The 17,696-nt window shown below is 40.5% G+C and overlaps 1 protein-coding gene across 8 annotated transcripts in view; it reads left to right on the top strand.

Annotated features, from left to right (window-relative positions):
* The window catches only part of LOC136017777 (bifunctional heparan sulfate N-deacetylase/N-sulfotransferase 4-like), a 115,619-nt gene that overhangs the window by 46,308 nt on the left and 51,615 nt on the right, over positions 1-17,696 (top strand). For all 8 annotated transcript variants that reach the window (XR_010614083.1, XR_010614078.1, XR_010614088.1 and 5 more), the window contains exons 4-5: positions 4,080-4,234; positions 15,889-16,074. Coding sequence is in view for 2 of the 8 variants with exons in the window: in XM_065686383.1 (XP_065542455.1) it covers positions 4,080-4,234; positions 15,889-16,074 (341 nt within the window). In the remaining 6 variants the exon portion in view is untranslated. The remainder of the gene's footprint in view (positions 1-4,079; positions 4,235-15,888; positions 16,075-17,696) is intronic.

Raw genomic sequence — 17,696 nt, 5'->3', positions numbered from 1 at the left:
ATCAGAAAGTAACCTGGGAGACTGAACTTCAGCATTCTCCTCACTTCATCTTTCCTGCCTATGTAGTTATTCCTTTGGAGATTAATTGGGCACACACATAACACATCAAAACAAACAAAAGTAGCCCAAGGCTCTGAGCCGCTGTACCATAGGATGCTGCTCAGTTGTGGCCATCTACAGAGTAAAGGTGGTATCAGTCATTACAGTGTCCACTGCAGAGAAAGGTAGTTCAGGAAGAATACTATAAATACTATGACATGAACAGTGGCTGGCATACACCATGCAGCCTTTCAACAAAATCAGCCCCCTCACCTGCCAATACATTCTTTTCTTCCTTCATCCCAAAGGCCCCCATATTGTTGTCACAGGTTTCCTTGCCCAGCTGATAAAATGCTAACCAATTTCTGAGTTCCTACTGCTGTAGAGAGAGAAAATAGGAGATGTGCCTGTGTGCCTGTCTTCCCAATACTCTTGAGGATTATGAAAATGAACTACTTAAGAGTTCTTAGAGTTATTAAGAGTTCTTAGTAGTTTGCAGAACTACTCCATGAATTGAAGCGTGTCACTGCCCCCTTTAAGGGACCTGCTGCTGCTTGTACCTAGCTATGCATCTGAGTTTTTAAGTGAGCACTTCATTTAGAGTTTGGTGGTGGCGTTTTGTCATATCAGCTTAGCGGAAAGGTTTCAAAGTATTCTTCATACCATATACACTTCATTGAGTCATTAGAAATAAACCACGGAAAGGTATTCTTTAACTACCGTAAATGTGGCTTGTTTACTCAGAGCGGCTTTTAGTATCAGATATTCAACATTTTATTTGTGCATTTCAACTGCTGTGCCTTACTGATTTCCTTAATGTGTGATCTTGTTCTTTCCTTTCCAAAACTTGGATCATTTTAAGACTACAGGAGGGAGACAAGTGTGGGAATGTGTTGGCAGATTAAAGTTTTACATTTCTATCAGAAGATGTTGCTGACATATGTACTACAAATACCAATCCCAGTTGGTATGCCTGCACATAACTACAATAGCTGACACATCAGCCTCACTGCTCATCATCTCACCACCACCACATCCTTCTGTGCCACTGGTGAACTACGCACTGTAGGCATAACGCTATTAGCAAAAAACTGAGCAGACCCTACTAGCTATGCGGTTCTAGCAAACATGTTTCTACTTGTTCATGCAGTGGCAACAGAAATTAAAATGTTCTCTGGATTTGCATTTAAGATTTGTAAGGTTATTGATAGCAACTTCAAACTTAGTTTCAGTTTTGAGCTCAAATGAGATGTCCAAGTTATGGATGAAGTTTTAAAATAAGGGATCATTTATTATGTGCAAATAAACTTTGAATTGTTACATACCTGTGTAAAGTGCATAGTGCATCTCAAAACACATACATGTTCACCTCCTTGCTTGTAGGTATTCTGCATTTTTCAGATTTTACATTAAAATGAAGATGGAAAGTTACATAAAGAATGTTGACTGCACAAGAAATTAAAACTTCAAAATCCCTTGTTTTGCCTCCGATACTCTGAATAAGGATTGGGATAAAATATTTAAACAATATTAGTACTCACTAAATGCTCCATTAAACTTTGGTATGAATTTTTTTGAAATAACACTAATTAAACATTTATAAGATCAAACAACACTCTTTTTAAAGGCCTGTGTAGAAAATTATCCTCAAAAGCAACACCACCACCAAACGTTAAACTTCCAACCATTCGATTTCAGCTCTGCTATTATGGGGGGTGGAAGGGTGTGGCTGTTTTTCTTTAAATTCAAAAGTGTTATGCTTTATCTTGTTTTATTTTTGTTACTGTAAAACAGAGTGACAAGTTTGATTAGTTGTATCTAATTTTACAAAGAAATTAGTAGGAAAAATAAGATTTTAAAATATAGTTTTTAATACTGAAATTATTTCAAGAACCATACTGTACTCCAAATGTTAATAAGGCACTAGATTATACTTCAGCCTAAATCTTAAGTCAGGTGATTGTGGCTTTTCATATATTTCAAATATTCTGTTTTATTCTCTTCACTCCTCCTGTCAGTTTTCTACCTTTGGGTTACCAAAGAGATCTTTAACGGCTTCACATACTCCTAATTCCTTTCTCTTCTGTCCTATTTTGAAAGCCTATGTTAAATTTCTTCCCCCAGGCACATTGTGCACAAGAAGTCTTGCACAAAGGAGCAGATGTTTGCAAAAGGAGCAAGCTATCTGTCCTTTTTTTTTTCAATAAAGGATTACCTAGTAAACAAGGTTGTTTTCTCTTTCCAGCAGTGCTCCCATCAGTTGGAGCAACTTGCTTAGAACTTGCAGAGTGCTGCAAAGAGGGGAGTAAAGTGATTCAGTGACACCAGGAGAAAGTTTCAAAGTAATGTTCTGCTTGTGTAGTAGCACTCTTCAAAAACCACTGCCAAAGTGAAAAAAAAAAAACAACAGAGTTGGAGTGAATGCACGGAAGAGCCACCTCTGTACATTCCTGCCTCGTGCCACAAAAGTAAACAGTGATATCCATGAAACATTCCTTGCCAATGAGTTTTGCAAAGCACTGAAAGGCTTGTAAGAAGACAAGATATCTGTGTTTGCATCAGTAGACTGCTCCTGACAATTATTTCTTTAACTGAAGCTAAAAGAAAACATTTAAATAATAAAGGAACAAGGGGGAAGGCTGCTAATAAACTGAATATTGTTGAATAATTTCAGGGTGAAGTTAATGAAATGTAACTTTGCCTTCCTAATTTAAACAAGTGCTGCAGACACCTGTCTGCAGATGCTGGAAGCAGCATTGTATCATTTCACAAATGGAAGGTTTTCTTTGTTCTAACCACACATGCTTGCTTCTGCCTGAAGCAGATACTCTTCACTAACAGAGGAGTTTTTACTGGTTTTACTTAAAGATTAAACCTGGCTAAATATTGAATGCAGATGCATAGGAAACAACATTTGGAACCCCTTTGACATTACAGCTTCATGTCTTCCACTTCATTGTATTTAGAAACTATTGCCAACGTGTTTTACACTTCACCAGAAATTATCAGATTTCAATTTATTGAGGCTAATATTAGAGTAGCTATGGGTTGGGGGAAGTGCTTGGCATTGATAAGATTTCATTTTTACCCATATGTTTTCCTTATTCCTGTATTTTGTATTTGACAGTGACATTATTGTCTGGACAAACCAGAAAACAACAGATGTATGCATTTGTTTCTTTTTAAATACTTGATTGATTGTCATCTTCTGGCCAGTTTTCAAAAAATCACCACTCTCAGACCTGACAACCAGCATGAATATTCCTGACACTCTTTTGTCCTGTTAAAGCCAAGTTGTCAGGTTATGGTGATAAGAGATAGTATGACATTAAATTAAAGCAAATATAGAAAATGTAGTTTGTTGGTTTTCTAAGATCACAGACACTATATAAAAAATAAAAAAATAACACCAAAAAATCAGACTGGTTTTATGTAATATTCCTTTGTCTATAAATATACAAATAACTGTTTATATTTTAGCTAAGTGCTTTCTATTCACATCCAGAGCAGCTTATCTTCAGCTTATCTTCATAAAAAAAGGTTGTCAAGCACTGGAACATGCTGCCCAGGGAAGAGGCCCAGTACCCTGGAGGTATTTAAAAGACATGTAAATGTGGCACTTGGAGACATGGCGTAGTGGTGGACCTAGCGGTTTAGTTTAGCTTTAGGGCTGTACTTGATGACCTTTAAGGTTTTTTCCAACCTAAAGTATTCTCTAACTGGCACACAGTTCTCCGGGATGCCGCCTTGTCCAGCTACAACTATGCAGTGTCCGGCAGGACCAAAGCAGGGTACCAGTGGGTACAAGTCCATCCGATCTCCAATTTCCATTGGAACCTGAACTTCTAAATGCTCCTGGCATGCTACACAGCACAACAATCAGCCCTTGAAAGCTAATTCTTGTTAGAATTACTGTCAGTTAACACCATGCCAGGAACACTGACACGTCCAGGCCAAGGACATAGGTTTTATGGTGGCTTCTTCTGTGTTTAAAAAACAATTACGGGCTTTTCTGTTGTTACTTTTCCTTTCTTTTGCAGGGACTGAGGAGGAAGATGAAGGTGATGACCTGCTGTTGAGATCTGTGGATGAATTTTGGTGGTTTCCCCATATGTGGAGTCACATGCAACCTCACCTCTTCCACAATGAGTCGTCACTGGTGGAGCAGATGATCCTCAACAGAGAATTTGCAATAGTGAGTAAAAGTTACCAAAAGGCTCACTAGGATAACTTGACATATTACAGTTATGCTTTCCAAGCTGTTTTTATGTTTATCTATATTATAAGTAGAAATATGTTTACATAGATATACAAATAAGGCTGCAAGATTGGAAAGACAGCCCCCAAAAAGCCTTTCTGTGACTAAAACTTGGGCTGAATTTTGTCTTATATTTATTCACTGACAGGGCCTTTCTGGAGAGGTAGCAGCCCTTTACGCAAGCACCTTTGCAAGACCACAGGGATCAGAAACAGAGAAATCTAAGCAGATATCAGCTGGCATTTTAAGCTTTAGGAAGGGATTTATACACAGGTTATCGGCTTCCTCAAATATACTCAATAGGAAAGGGAGAAAGTTACAGTGAACCCTAAATGTTGTGTTGTATATAGTTTGTGAGAAATCTTAAAGCTAATGAAACAAGGAAGTGAAGCTGCTGAATTTCACTGGGCTTTTTTTTTTAGATGACCTGCTTGAAAAATATGCTTTTTACATAGCTAACCTATTGCTGATATTGACAGATAAAGTTTCATTTTTGTTCATCTGGGTTGTTAACTTACAAGAGCTATCCTCTCAGCGTTACCGAGAGCTCAGAGTACCTGTACCATTTAGAGTCCTTTCAGGATAATCCTCCTTGCTTATTGAGCATGACAAAGAAAACCTGAAACCTGCAAATGCTCTCTTTGGAAAAGGCACTGTGTGGTCTCTAAGAAGGCATAGACATGCCAAGCAACCAGAGCCACTCTGAAGAACAGAGTGACACAGCAGGGCTTTCTCTGCTGCTTAGGGAAACCAAACCTCAGCTTGCAAAGGCCAGCCAGCAGCTACCCCTTCCTCCCATCCCTCATGTGAGCCAAGGCAGCTGCCTGAACAAGCAGTTGGAGGCAATTTATTCCTTTGTTTACAAAAATATTTTCCTAACAACCTTTAAATAAAACTCATGAAAAATGGCTCAGCTGTTTACTCTTCTTGTCATATTTCCCCCCTTCCAATTATCTGTTTTCCAGGGAGTTAGTACAGAGGCACTGTTAGCACAGACTTCTTTTTCTGTCTACAGTTCTGTTTTACTGTCAGCCTTCATTACCAGCATGGCCTGTTCATGTTTTTTGTGTAGCCTGGCCCAGAGACCCAAATACAGTTGGGATTTTAAATGCAAGAGTAGTTTTTTAAATAGTCTCTATCTCAAAAATACACAGTCCATTCATCTTTAAACCTGAGGGGAAATTCTCCTCCTATTTTCAGGGAGCATGAAGTCCTCTAGGTCAAACCACCTTTTGGAGTAAAATCTATAACATAGCCTGAAAACAGGGCTTGTAATAGAATTTCTTTGCAACCTCAACTACAGAAAGATAAAGCCCATGTCCCTGTGATCACTGAAGAGTAGAGGCTCTTTAGGGTGCTTATAAATATGGAGCTAATGTCTATGAAAGGCTGCTGCTATTACTGTTTTATTTGCTGCTAATGTTTGGACAGGGGTTGCACCAACTTCTTAACCTTAAATCTATATCAGCTGTAAAATTATTTCTGAGAACATTTATTTTCAAAAGGCTTTCTGTGGAATTCTCTCTGTGGGAGAAATTTATCTTCCCACTATGACAACCTTCCTGTCACTTATCAGAGACTCCACAGTAGTTCTGCATCCTCCCATGCTTTCTCATCCTCAGCGTCATGTCTTATTTGGGAAAGAAACTCTGTTCTACAGCTGCACTTCCACAAGTCCTCCAGAGTTCAAGCAAACCCCTTTTCATTATTCCTTGAGTTCACAGTGTGGATCCAAATTTCAATTAGAGATCTAGAACAATACATACGTGTGCTTTTGTTAAACATGTTCTATTCATGCTCTATGATATTTAATTAGTATTTCACTCAGGGAAACACAGCTTGATGCTGATGCCATTTTCTCTTGCATTTCCCGTTTGACTATATCTTCCCACCTCAAGTTGTAGCTGCAGGTACAGACATTTTGTGTTGCTGTAAGGAAAGTTGCAATTAATTGGAAATATGATTACATTAATTCTTCACCTGGCATGGCATTTCTTCATTCATTTATTTTAAACATGGGTAAGAAGGTAACAGGGTGGGAGAGCATGTAATTATACCTGGGAAGTACAGTAAAGGTTGTTTCAAGATCCCAAATACTACAACAAAATTCTGTTTGTTTAAGACCTGTTGGCACCTCCTGGCTGTATCATTTTCGAAGAAAGATAAAACAAATCACACTGTCCTGAAACCTGCACCCAAATCCCTTCACAATCAGCAGTTTCTCCATGCAAGACAGCATCAGACTTGGGGTTAACATTTGTCACTGGGGGAAATGGTTTCATGAGAGGGATGTCCTTCCATGAAACAAGCCAGTTCACCTGAAGTAGTATTTAATGAGTATTATCACACAGAGCTATAAATGTACATACCCATAATTGTTACTGCCTCTTGTATTTACACTGTATGCATAATCTTTGGTTTGCAGGAGCTTGAGTACACATACAGGCTGCTGAACAGAGGCAAGAAATAGAGGTGTTACAGATGCAGCTAAAGAAAAGACGTCGTTCTGTTTTACATGGATATATTCATACCTTGTAATGACGCTCTAGAAAACGGGGGCTTACAATTGCAGCCTGCCGGAAGCCCGTGTCACAAGATACATGTAGAAATCAGATGTCTAAATAGTTTTGGTTATTAGCAATAGAATTGCTAGATAGAATAGCTAAATAGATAAATATGATAATATTATGAATATTGATAAGAATATTAATTAATATTCATAAATAATAAATATCATTAATGTTATTAATATTAATATGAATATATAAATATGCTAAATAGAATTTATTAGCAATAGAATTGCTAATCAGCATCTAATTGTCTTGCTTTCAGTGCAGATGTGTATACCTTTGTGTAACTGGGGCTTTGTAAAATCAACAGCCTTTAAAGGATTCCCTTACATGTAAATTGCTTGAGAACCAGGAAACTGCCTTTAGCAAGAGCCCTCCAAATGATTCTGTTTTATGTGGTACTAAGATATTTATCATTTCTACTGGTTCATGTCTCGTTGGTGCAAGGAAGAGACTTTCTCACATTTTCCATAAATGTTCTTGTCCAACTGCTCTGGATCCAGCAGGAAGCATGGGAAGTTTTGCCTGGCAAAATCCTTGTCTACACATGCCTGAGTGACAGGCCCCAAAGCTGCCGCATGCAGAGCCCCATTCCCACAGCTCTTGCTGTCAAATCTCTTCTCAGAGGAACAAGATTTTAACTGTGTTAGAGTTGCAGACTATCCAGAACTTTGCTATCCGAGTGTCATCTAATTTACGTTGATCATAGAATCCTAGAATAGTCAGGGTTGGAAAAGACCTTAAGATCATCCAGTTCCAACCCCCCTGCCATGGGCAGGGATGCCTCACACTAAACCATGTCACCCAAGGCTCTAGCCTTGAACACTGCCAGGGATAGAGCATTCACCACTTCTCTGGGCAATCTGTTCCAGTGCCTCAACACCCTCACAGTAAAGAACTTCTTCCTTACACCTAACCTGAACTTCCCCTGTTTAAACCCATTAGCCCTTGTCCTATTGCTACAGTCCCTGATGAAGATGAATACGGTTATATGCTCTAGAGCCCGGCTAAGGAAATGTCAAATAACATCTATTTTAATTATCAGCTGGATTTGACTAGCAATATTTTGGGGCTTTTGTTGGTTTGTGGGTTTTTTTGCTTCTTGTTTCTTTGTTTTTCTTTTTTTTGGGGTGGGGTGGGGGAGGTAGGGGAGTGGTTGGGTTTTTATTTCTATAAGAAGATTCCCAAATCCTCCAAAGACACTAATGGATTAAGCCTTAGATTACATTTTGCAAACCGGTATCTCACATATTATTCTCCTTGTTTATAGGCAATGCAGTCAATACACATAGGTAAATGGACTGCACAAACAGAAGTATCTGATAGTACATATCCCAAAACCAAAACAAACCAAGTTTTCACTGTCATCCTTTAATCACAAGATATCCTTCCTCTCCCATTTTGTACTTCCTTATCCGACAAAACCAAGTAGAATACATTGAAGACAAAGCATGTAGCTCATTATTTTGTCCCTCGATTTGCTTGCTACATGATTATCTTCTGCGCCCATTTGGGCCCACATGTGCCCAAAGCATGGCAGAAATAGACAAAAACTATCGTCGACTAAAAAGACAGCTGTGATCTGATAGGAAGTAATGAAAGACATATACAAAACAAATTAATTTGGAACTTGCCTAGTAACCCTCCTTGGCTTCAATCGTCTGTTTATAAACCAACTACTGATGCACATCAGCACTTCCTCTGCCTAAAAGGAAGAACTTCCTCTTCCCTTCCTTTTGAGCTGCCCCAACCACAAAGAAATAAGCTTTTAATATACCAGTTAAATACCAAGAATATGAAGACCAGTGACCACATAGCAAAGGCAAAGTATTTACATGTGATGAAAAGAGAGTCCAATTTGTCCCATCAATAATATCTGTAGTTAATGTTGGGAAGGAGATATGCCCACTAGAGATTGCTTCTAAAAATGTTTTGTAAATTGTCTGCATATATAGGATAACACCGTACTTTGCAGGCAGGATGAGATTTATTTTGCCTAACCTTAAGATACTTCTGAAATAGTCCATTAGTACTTTTTTCCTTATCAAGAGCGTGCTCTGACAGCATATCTCTAAGACTGCCTTTACCTTCCAGATTCATTTGGTACCAGAGGGATGCAGAGTCTATGTGTTTCTGAGCCATGTAAAGCTTCTGCCATGCTGGACTGCCTTTCTTCATTTCACATCCTCAGAAACCTAAGATCTTAAACCCCAGCATCTTCCCTGCCTCTTGGTAGTCTGCTGCTGTGCAAAGCAAGTCTAGAACAGGAATCATGGCAATATCTGGGAGGCTTCTATGTAAGACTAATGAAAAGAATGAAAAGATGGCTTTTCTCATGTTCAAGGCAATCCTGGATCCAGCACCAACACCAGAAAGCCTGTATAGTTAAGATCCCTTGTACTGTCTGCTAGGTGAAAGCAAATACCAACAACACACAGAGCCCCGTCATCTCAATAGCAATCACCACGTTTGCTGAACCATCTTGTCTAGCTTAGAGAGCTTTTCAACACATTTTTAGGGATTAGAATTGATTTAAAAGGAATTGAAGGCTGTAATATTTATTCAATAAAAATTACCCAGAAATGTAGCCCTTGAGAACAAAAGACATACATCCATAAAGGATAAAATACAACATTGTGAGTGTTGACAAGCAAGAAAGTAGCAAATTTATTTACCAAATGAGAAAAACTTTAAAAAGTATTTTAAACTGGCAGAGTAATACAGTATTTCTTATAGGAAATCTCACCCATGTGCATCAATATTAGAAATAAATTCCAGTACTAAAAATATGCAAAGCTTATACAAAGCTTTTAACTTCAGAAGGTAACATCTTTTAAGTACTGCATTTACTCTACCCCCTGTTGTTGGACAAAATCAAAAGTTTTAGCAAATTTATCTGAGTTTCTATTGGTAACTCTTTCATCTAATAAAAGTCTTTACACCAAGGGAAATCCTGCAGTTCAACTGGCTGTGGGAAAAGATCTACAGTAGTCATGAGATTTAAGAAATTAAAATCATAGAATCATGGAACTGTAAAAGCTTGCCGTTTTATTTTTTCTCTGACAATGGCCAATGCTAGATGTTTCTGTAAAGCATCGACCTTTAAGAACAAGAATGCCAGCTGTGTTATAACAGGTTGAGGTTTTGTTTCCTTTTATTTGTCACTGCATTTCAACAGGGACTTGTAATACTTGATGCAATCATAAGCTGGGGGTTTTGTGTCAGACAAGTTCACAGAATCACAGAATCACAGAATCCCAAGGGTTGGAAGGGACCTAAAAAGATCATCTAGTCCAACCCCCCTGCAAGAGCAGGGTAACCTACAGTACATCACACAGGAACTTGTCCAGGCGGGCCTTGAATATCTCCAGTGTAGGAGACTCCACAACCCCCCTGGGCAGCCTGTTCCAGTGCTCTGTCACTCTTACAGTAAAGAAGTTCTTCCTGATGTTAACGTGGAACTTCCTATGTTCCAGTTTACACCCATTGCCCCTTGTCCTATCACTGGATATCACTGAAAAAAGCCTAGCTCCATCATCCTGACACCTACCCTTCACATATTTGTAAACATTGATGAGGTCACCCCTCAGTCTCCTCTTCTCCAAGCTAAAGAGACCCAGCTCCCTCAGCCTCTCCTCATAAGGGAGATGTTCCACTCCCTTAATCATCTTTGTGGCTCTGCGCTGGACTCCTTCAAGCAATTCCCTGTCCTTCTTGAACAGAGGGGCCCAGAACTGGACGCAATATTCCAGATGCGGCCTCACCAAGGCTGAGTAGAGGGGGAGGAGAACCTCTCTTGACCTACTAACCACTCCCTTTCTAATGCACCCTAAGATGCCATTTGCCTTCTTGGCCACAAGAGCACATTGCTGGCTCATGGTCATCCTCCTATCCACCAGGACCCCCAGGTCCCTTTCCCCTTCACTACTTTCCAGCAGGTCAACCCCCAACCTGTACTGGTACATGGGGTTGTTCTTCCCCAGATGCAAGACTCTACACTTGCCCTTGTTAAATTTCATCAAGTTTCTCCCCGCCCAACTCTCCAGCCTGTCCAGGTCTCGCTGAATGGCAGCACAGTCCTCTGGTGTGTCAGCCACTCCTCCCAGTTTTGTGTCATCAGCAAACTTGCTGAGGGTGCACTCAGTTCCCTCATCCAGGTCATTGATGAAAATATTAAACAGCACCGGTCCCAGCACCGACCCCTGAGGAACTCCACTAGTCACAGACCTCCAGCTAGATTCTGCGCCATTGACCACAACTCTCTGCCTTCTTCCTTTCAACCAGTTCTCGATCCACCTCACTACTTGATCGTCAAGCCCACACTTCCTCAGCTTATCTATGAGGATGCTGTGGGAGACAGTATCAAATGCCTTACTGAAATCAAGAAAAACCACATCTACCGCTCTACCATCATCCCTCCACCTAGTCACTTCCTCATAGAAGGCTATAAGGTTGGTCATACATGACTTCCCCCTCATAAAACCATGTTGGCTGTTCTTAATGACCCCCTCATCCTTGATATGCCTAGTGATGGAGTCAAGAATAAGTTGTTCCATCATCTTTCCAGGGATGGAGGTAAGGCTGACCGGTCTATAATTACCCGGGTCCTCCTTCTTGCCCTTCTTATAGATTGGTGTGACCTTTGCCATCCGCCAATCCTCAGGCACCTCGCCCATTTCCCATGACTTACCAAAGATGATGGAAAGTGGCCTAGCAATGACCTCCGCCAGCTCCCTCAGCACCCGTGGGTGCATTCCATCCGGACCCATCGATTTACAGATGTCCAGTTTGCATAGCTGATCCCTAACCCAATCCTCATCTACCAAAGCAAACTCCTCCTTTGTCCTGACTCCTTCTGGGGCTATAGAAATCCGGGGCCCTCGGGGAGAGTCTGCAGGAGTAAAGACAGAGGCAAAGAAGGCATTCAGCACCTCTGCCTTCTTTATATCCTCTGTCTCCAGGGTACCCACTTCGTTCAGCAGTGGGCCTATATTGCCTCTTGTTTTAGTTTTATTTGCTATGTATTTGAAGAAGCCCTTTCTATTGTCTTTAACCCGACTAGCAAGATTGAGTTCCAAGGAGGCCTTAGCTGTCCTAATTGCCTCCCTACATCCTCTAACAACTGTCCTATATTCCTCCCAAGCGGCCAGCCCCTCCTTCCATAATCCATAGATTCTCCTTTTCCACTTGAGTTTGCCCAGCAGCTCCTTGTTTAACCACGCCGGTCTCCTAGATCCCTTACTTGACTTCCTACTTATTGGGACGCTCCGATCCTGAGCTTGGAAGAAGCGGTCCTTGAATGCTAACCAACTATCTTGAGCCCCTTTACCGCCTAGTACACTTTCCCATGAGACTTCCCTTAGCAGTTGACTGAAGAGGCCAAAGTTGGCCCTTCGGAAATCCAGAACTGTGGCTTTGCTAGGTATTCTATTCCTCCCACACAGGATCCTAAACTCCACCATCTCATGGTCACTGCAGCCAAGGCTGCCATTGACCGTCACCACTTCGACCAAACCCTCCTTGTTGGCGAGTACTAAATCTAGCAGCGCTGCTCCCCTAGTTGGTACGTCCACCATTTGCATTAAGAAATTATCATCAATGCACTCGAGGAACCTCCTAGACTGTGAATGACTGGCTGTGTGAGTCTTCCAGCAAATATCGGGGTAATTAAAGTCCCCCACGACGACTAAGGCATGTTCCTGGTAATATAAATAGTCAGTCTTACACAGGATGCTTTTTATTCACATTTCCAACATGCGCTCACAGAAAAACTGCTACAGGAATGCAAACTTACTTACTGAGGATATATCTCCTTCTGGAGACCAGTGTTCATTCTGCATTACCTGCCTTTTCCCTAGCAGAGGGGGTTTTCCACAAACACAAAAGCACACACAGCACATGCTGACTCATGGCAATCACAGCTCATTGCTGTATAAACAAGAAAGAGGTCAAAACAGGTTAGGAGTTTCAAGTAAATCTTCACTTGCTTGAACCAAGCTGATAATTGAGAGAGAGAAGCAGTCTTGGCAGATTGCTTCAGCCATTTAGATCCCCCATAAAAGTACCAGTCCTACTCATGGGAACTTTGAAGGGAGCAAAGATGATCCAGGCTGCCTTGGCAGCAGTATGAGTTTCCAATTCTAGCTTCTCTGGTTTGGGTGCATCAGTATGATTGCACTGGCCAGAAGTGTGGCCACATGCAGGCATCAGGAGAAGATTGTTTCGAGTGGGTTTTAGTCTGATCCACCTACCACAATCTCACTGGTGCCTGAGGACATGAGGTGTACTCATGAAGAGCATACTCTAGTCTGTCTAGCCCTTAAAAGAAGGCAGGTGGTGTGCTCCCAGACTGCATCACAAAACAAACCAATGCATGGGAAGTAGAGACAACTTGGGGAATTTCCTGCTAAAAATGCAATAACTCTTTTAACTATCTATGTCCCTGCATCCCACTGGTTGCAACAGAGATTCTTCTCTAATGTTGAACTTGTCCAATACACTGCTGCAGCTTCAGCTTATACTGTCATTTAAATTCCCATGCACAAGTGAAATGGGAATACAAATTTAGGCTGTCCAAAATCATTGGCTCTGTGGTCCCAGCTTAAGCATGTAAAGGAACATACATAACACTGCTGCTTTCATTGACAGAATGGTTCAGAAATTTTCCAAAGTAGACAAATACATGCACAAAACTTTTGAATTTTTTATTTTTTTTAAAGGAAGTCTTTAATGTAAAATCTTGTTCAGTAGAATAGATAAGAAAACATACTTCGTATAAGTATCTCCTGTTTCTGCTCAATGGCTTAGATTCCAATGTACACTCCTCCTGTAACATGTTAGGTCTCAATCCCAAACTAAATTTAATAACAAAATGAGAGGAAGAAAGGAGAGAAAGCAACAGAAATCACTAAAAGAGGACACAAAATATTTCATTTACCTGAGTAAACTGAACACAGAACTGACCGAAGAAAATCTGATTATTTGGTAGTTGTTTCTTCTTAAGGTCACATTGAGTATCTGAGTGACTGATACAGATTTGTATGCTGAACTATGTAGTGTGTAAGTGTTATTCAGAGGCTAATTAGCTCTTTCTATTAAGAACTTATGAAAAGGTGCCTTAATATATTTGTGAATGGCAGATTACCATGTCACCATTCTGTTGCTATGGCAATACCAGCAGCAAAAAGGAAGTAGAAACACAGGATTTTTCACGTTTTGGTCCATGCAAAACAGACATATCATTCAGAGCAGTGTTCATTCTCTAGCTCAGAACACATCTGCCTTACATTATGTGTCTGTATATCCCTAACACAGGCTTGGTTAAGGTTTGGAGATTCCAGTTAATACAGTATACTTCAGTTAGCACAGTGTATTTGACAGCATGACCATCATCAGTTACTTGGGCAGAGTAATAAATAGCTAGATTTGTCAGAAACGTTTAGATACAGTTTTTTCCCTTATATACATTCGTAGAAAAACAATAGAGAAAAGAGTGATTAACACATCTCATTTCACCCTTAAACTGACTCATGCCTTTCAGGCAGTTAACAACATTAATAAGCAGAAATTACATTTTGTTCTCAGTAAATTAAAAATCATGAGTTTGGGTGTCTTTTTTTTTTTTTTTCAAGATCAGACAGTAACCTAAGATCTTTATTAATAAGGAACAGATAATTTTAAGTTGGTTGCATTATGTGATGGACAAACAAGTGTGGCTTACAGGTTTAACTTTTTTTTTGTCAAAGAACCACAATGCTTTCCTTGCAAAGTACTTGAAGATGCCCAGCAGCACCTGCTGTTCCTGGAATTAATCAATGGTTCTTGGATAATGTGGGCAAGAGGAAGGACAGAAAAAAAAACATAAAAAATCATAATCTCTCATTTTAGCTATTTCCTTCTGAACATCAATTTTACATGAATAGGAAACAGCTGAGGTATCCTGTAGTACTGGGAGTAAAATTAATTCAGTTAACACCCAGAGTGTGGGAAGGGATCCTGTAAGAGCCACAGCTGTGGGACCCTCTTGCAACCTGGAAATGCTGTGAGAAAGTGGAAAAGGGCTTTGGCTGGACCTGCTGGAAACCAGCCTTGGCAGAAGAGGCAGACCGCAATCGTCCTTCATGCCAGTAGCTGGTAAGAGACACTAGATGCATCTCTGAACAGTCACTCAACTCAATTAAACTAATTACCTCATTTTCATATGAAGCTTAAACTTGAAATACTCTGCTCACTTTTAAATATATCCTGGTCTATAGATGTAATCAGCCCTCTTCATCAGATGGGGTTTTTCAGAGAGCCCACACTGACTTGGGAGCAGAAGGGATGAGGAACAGAACAAAGAACAAGAGAACATCAGCAGTGAAAGAAACATGCTCAGCATGCCCACAGTTAAGCTTCTTCCCTAATTCTCTCTGCCTGCATATTAACTATGTCTTTGTGCCATTGGAAGATATTTTCAAGATAACCTATAGATTATATTCATGAGAATGCCCATGTTTCCTCATAGAAATGGAGTGAAATATTTATGAAATGAAAAATATGTCAGTCAAAGTCCAGCTTTTTTTTGCTACTATCTTAATATCATAGGAAAAATATAACCGGATTCAGAAGCTACGAGGGATATTTATCTATTTATTAATTGAATCAGGAAAGAATCTTGCTTATATTCCAGAAACAGGAAACAAAAAATCCTGTATGTTACTGCAACTATTTTTTCCATCTGTTAACTCCTCTAATGCTGTTTGATACCTTAGTAACAGTATATAATGAACAGGCAGGCAAACCTATCCCATGTAACAGCAACGCAACAAAATCCAAAAGGATTATTTCTCACTCCACAGCTATCGAACTGTAATTCCAGTTCCCTTCATCTCTCTCCCATTTTTAGCTTGTGCTACATATTAACAGATACAAGTTTGCCCAAGGACAAGAGCTTTCCAGCTGTCTGCAGGAAGTAAGCTTTGAATAATTACATGTTCCTTTTCTGTTCCAAAATGTATTCCTCTCTCTCCTGTGTTGCAGGAGCATGGCATACCAACTGGCATGGGATACGCGGTGGCTCCGCACCACTCTGGGGTTTACCCAGTTCACATCCAACTCTACGAGGCCTGGAAGAAGGTTTGGCACATCCAAGTGACCAGCACAGAAGAATACCCGCACCTGAAGCCTGCACGGTACAGACGGGGCTTCATCCACAATGGCATCATGGTACACTGCATTTCCATGCTTCATAGCAATAGTACTTTAAGTGACTCAAAAGTATGCTATTTTTACCAAATGCTTCAAGTTTTACAGCAATCATTAAAATTCTCTGTGACCAAGGATTTGTAAGGATGCAAAATAGTGTATTTATTATGCAGCCACTTAAAAAAAAAAAAAATCACATAACTCGGGCAACTGCAAATGTAAACCTCAGAAAGTGAATGTACTTGTAGTTCCATCAACTGCCAACCGAGTTATAAATGCATATTTTGAAATTCATTAAACTGCCTAAGACCTATGTTTCAAGCTCTGGTTCATCTTTATGCATGAAAGGATTAGGAACCCACCAGCTGGGAAGGAAGGTGAGCAGTTGTGAGCAATCTCCTCCAGCAAGTATAACACTTCTCCAAGGCTGAGAATTCCTTCTGCGCTTTGCCTTGGAAACTCCCAGAGCCAGGGGCCAGAGACACGATTGACTCCTCCAGGCCATCCATTTGTGTGAGAAGAGAAAAGGCTCCTCACATACATGCTTCAACTGCATGAAAGGCAGGAAAATGTACAAAACTATTTGGCCTGACTTACCAGCCAACTGCAGCCCTATAGCTGGTAAAACACAAGAACTGAACATGCATAACTGCAGTCCCAGGATGCTTATATTCCTGGCTGATTTGAGTATTGCCTATGCATCCAAAGTCAAAATTATGATTCCCTGAACAAGACAAAAGGAATGTCTTAATCAAAACCAAGAAGTTACTGCAAAGAGCCCCATTACTGTTGGAGTGGACTCAAATTCAGCTGTGCATTTACACACATATGAAAATGCTCTGCTCAGAGTAGGGGTTTTTGTCCTTTTAACTGACTAGAAAAATGAAAACACTGACTGGAGGGAAACCAAAGGCCTTCCCCAGGTGAATTACGTCTCTGCAGGGATTAGGCAATACCTGTAAGCCCTGACAGTTGCTATCTTTACTTGACCACAACCCTTTGATAGTACCTGGGTACTAATGTAACCAACCTATCTAGCTCTCCAAGACAAATTTGTTTTCAGAGACACGCAGCCTCTCAGCTCCTGAGGTGATGGGAAGCTGGCCTGGATCTGGCCTGTGCTCTCACACAAGCATCCCCCCATTCCTGTAGACATTTCACAAACAGGAATGAGGGCTCAGTATGGTTTCCAGGACTGAGGAAAGTATGAAGCAACAGGTCTTTTGTGGTCTGAAGCCCTGAGTACAAATTCAGTTCATTGTCTCAAGAACAGTAAGATGAGTGGTCTGAGATAGCAAAGATGACCAGGAAGCACTATTTATCTGCAAATAAACTAACCTTGCTGAGGGAAAGAAAGGTTTGGCTTTTTGTTTTCTTCCTCTTGAACAAGCCAGTAAACAAACACGATGAGTTCATGAGCTCAATAAAAGAGTCTGTATGAACGCTCAACACGTGTGTCACAACTTTTCAGACCTGGCATCTGGAAACCTCCACATCTGCAGGGACATGCTTGTTTACCACAAGAGCACAGAAGGCCCAGAGGAGACCTCGAATAGCCACATCAGAGTACAGAGGCAGAAAGGGTTGCAGCTTTGTTTCCTTGAGTTGATGGAGGGATTTGGGTGGCTGTGCCAGGTTAAGTT

Source organism: Lathamus discolor, chromosome 1, assembly GCF_037157495.1.
Source record: "Lathamus discolor isolate bLatDis1 chromosome 1, bLatDis1.hap1, whole genome shotgun sequence".
In the NCBI taxonomy this organism is placed as follows: domain Eukaryota; kingdom Metazoa; phylum Chordata; class Aves; order Psittaciformes; family Psittacidae; genus Lathamus; species Lathamus discolor.
The sequence above is the reverse complement of the archived record's forward strand: the minus strand, read 5'-3'. Positions and strand labels throughout refer to the sequence as shown.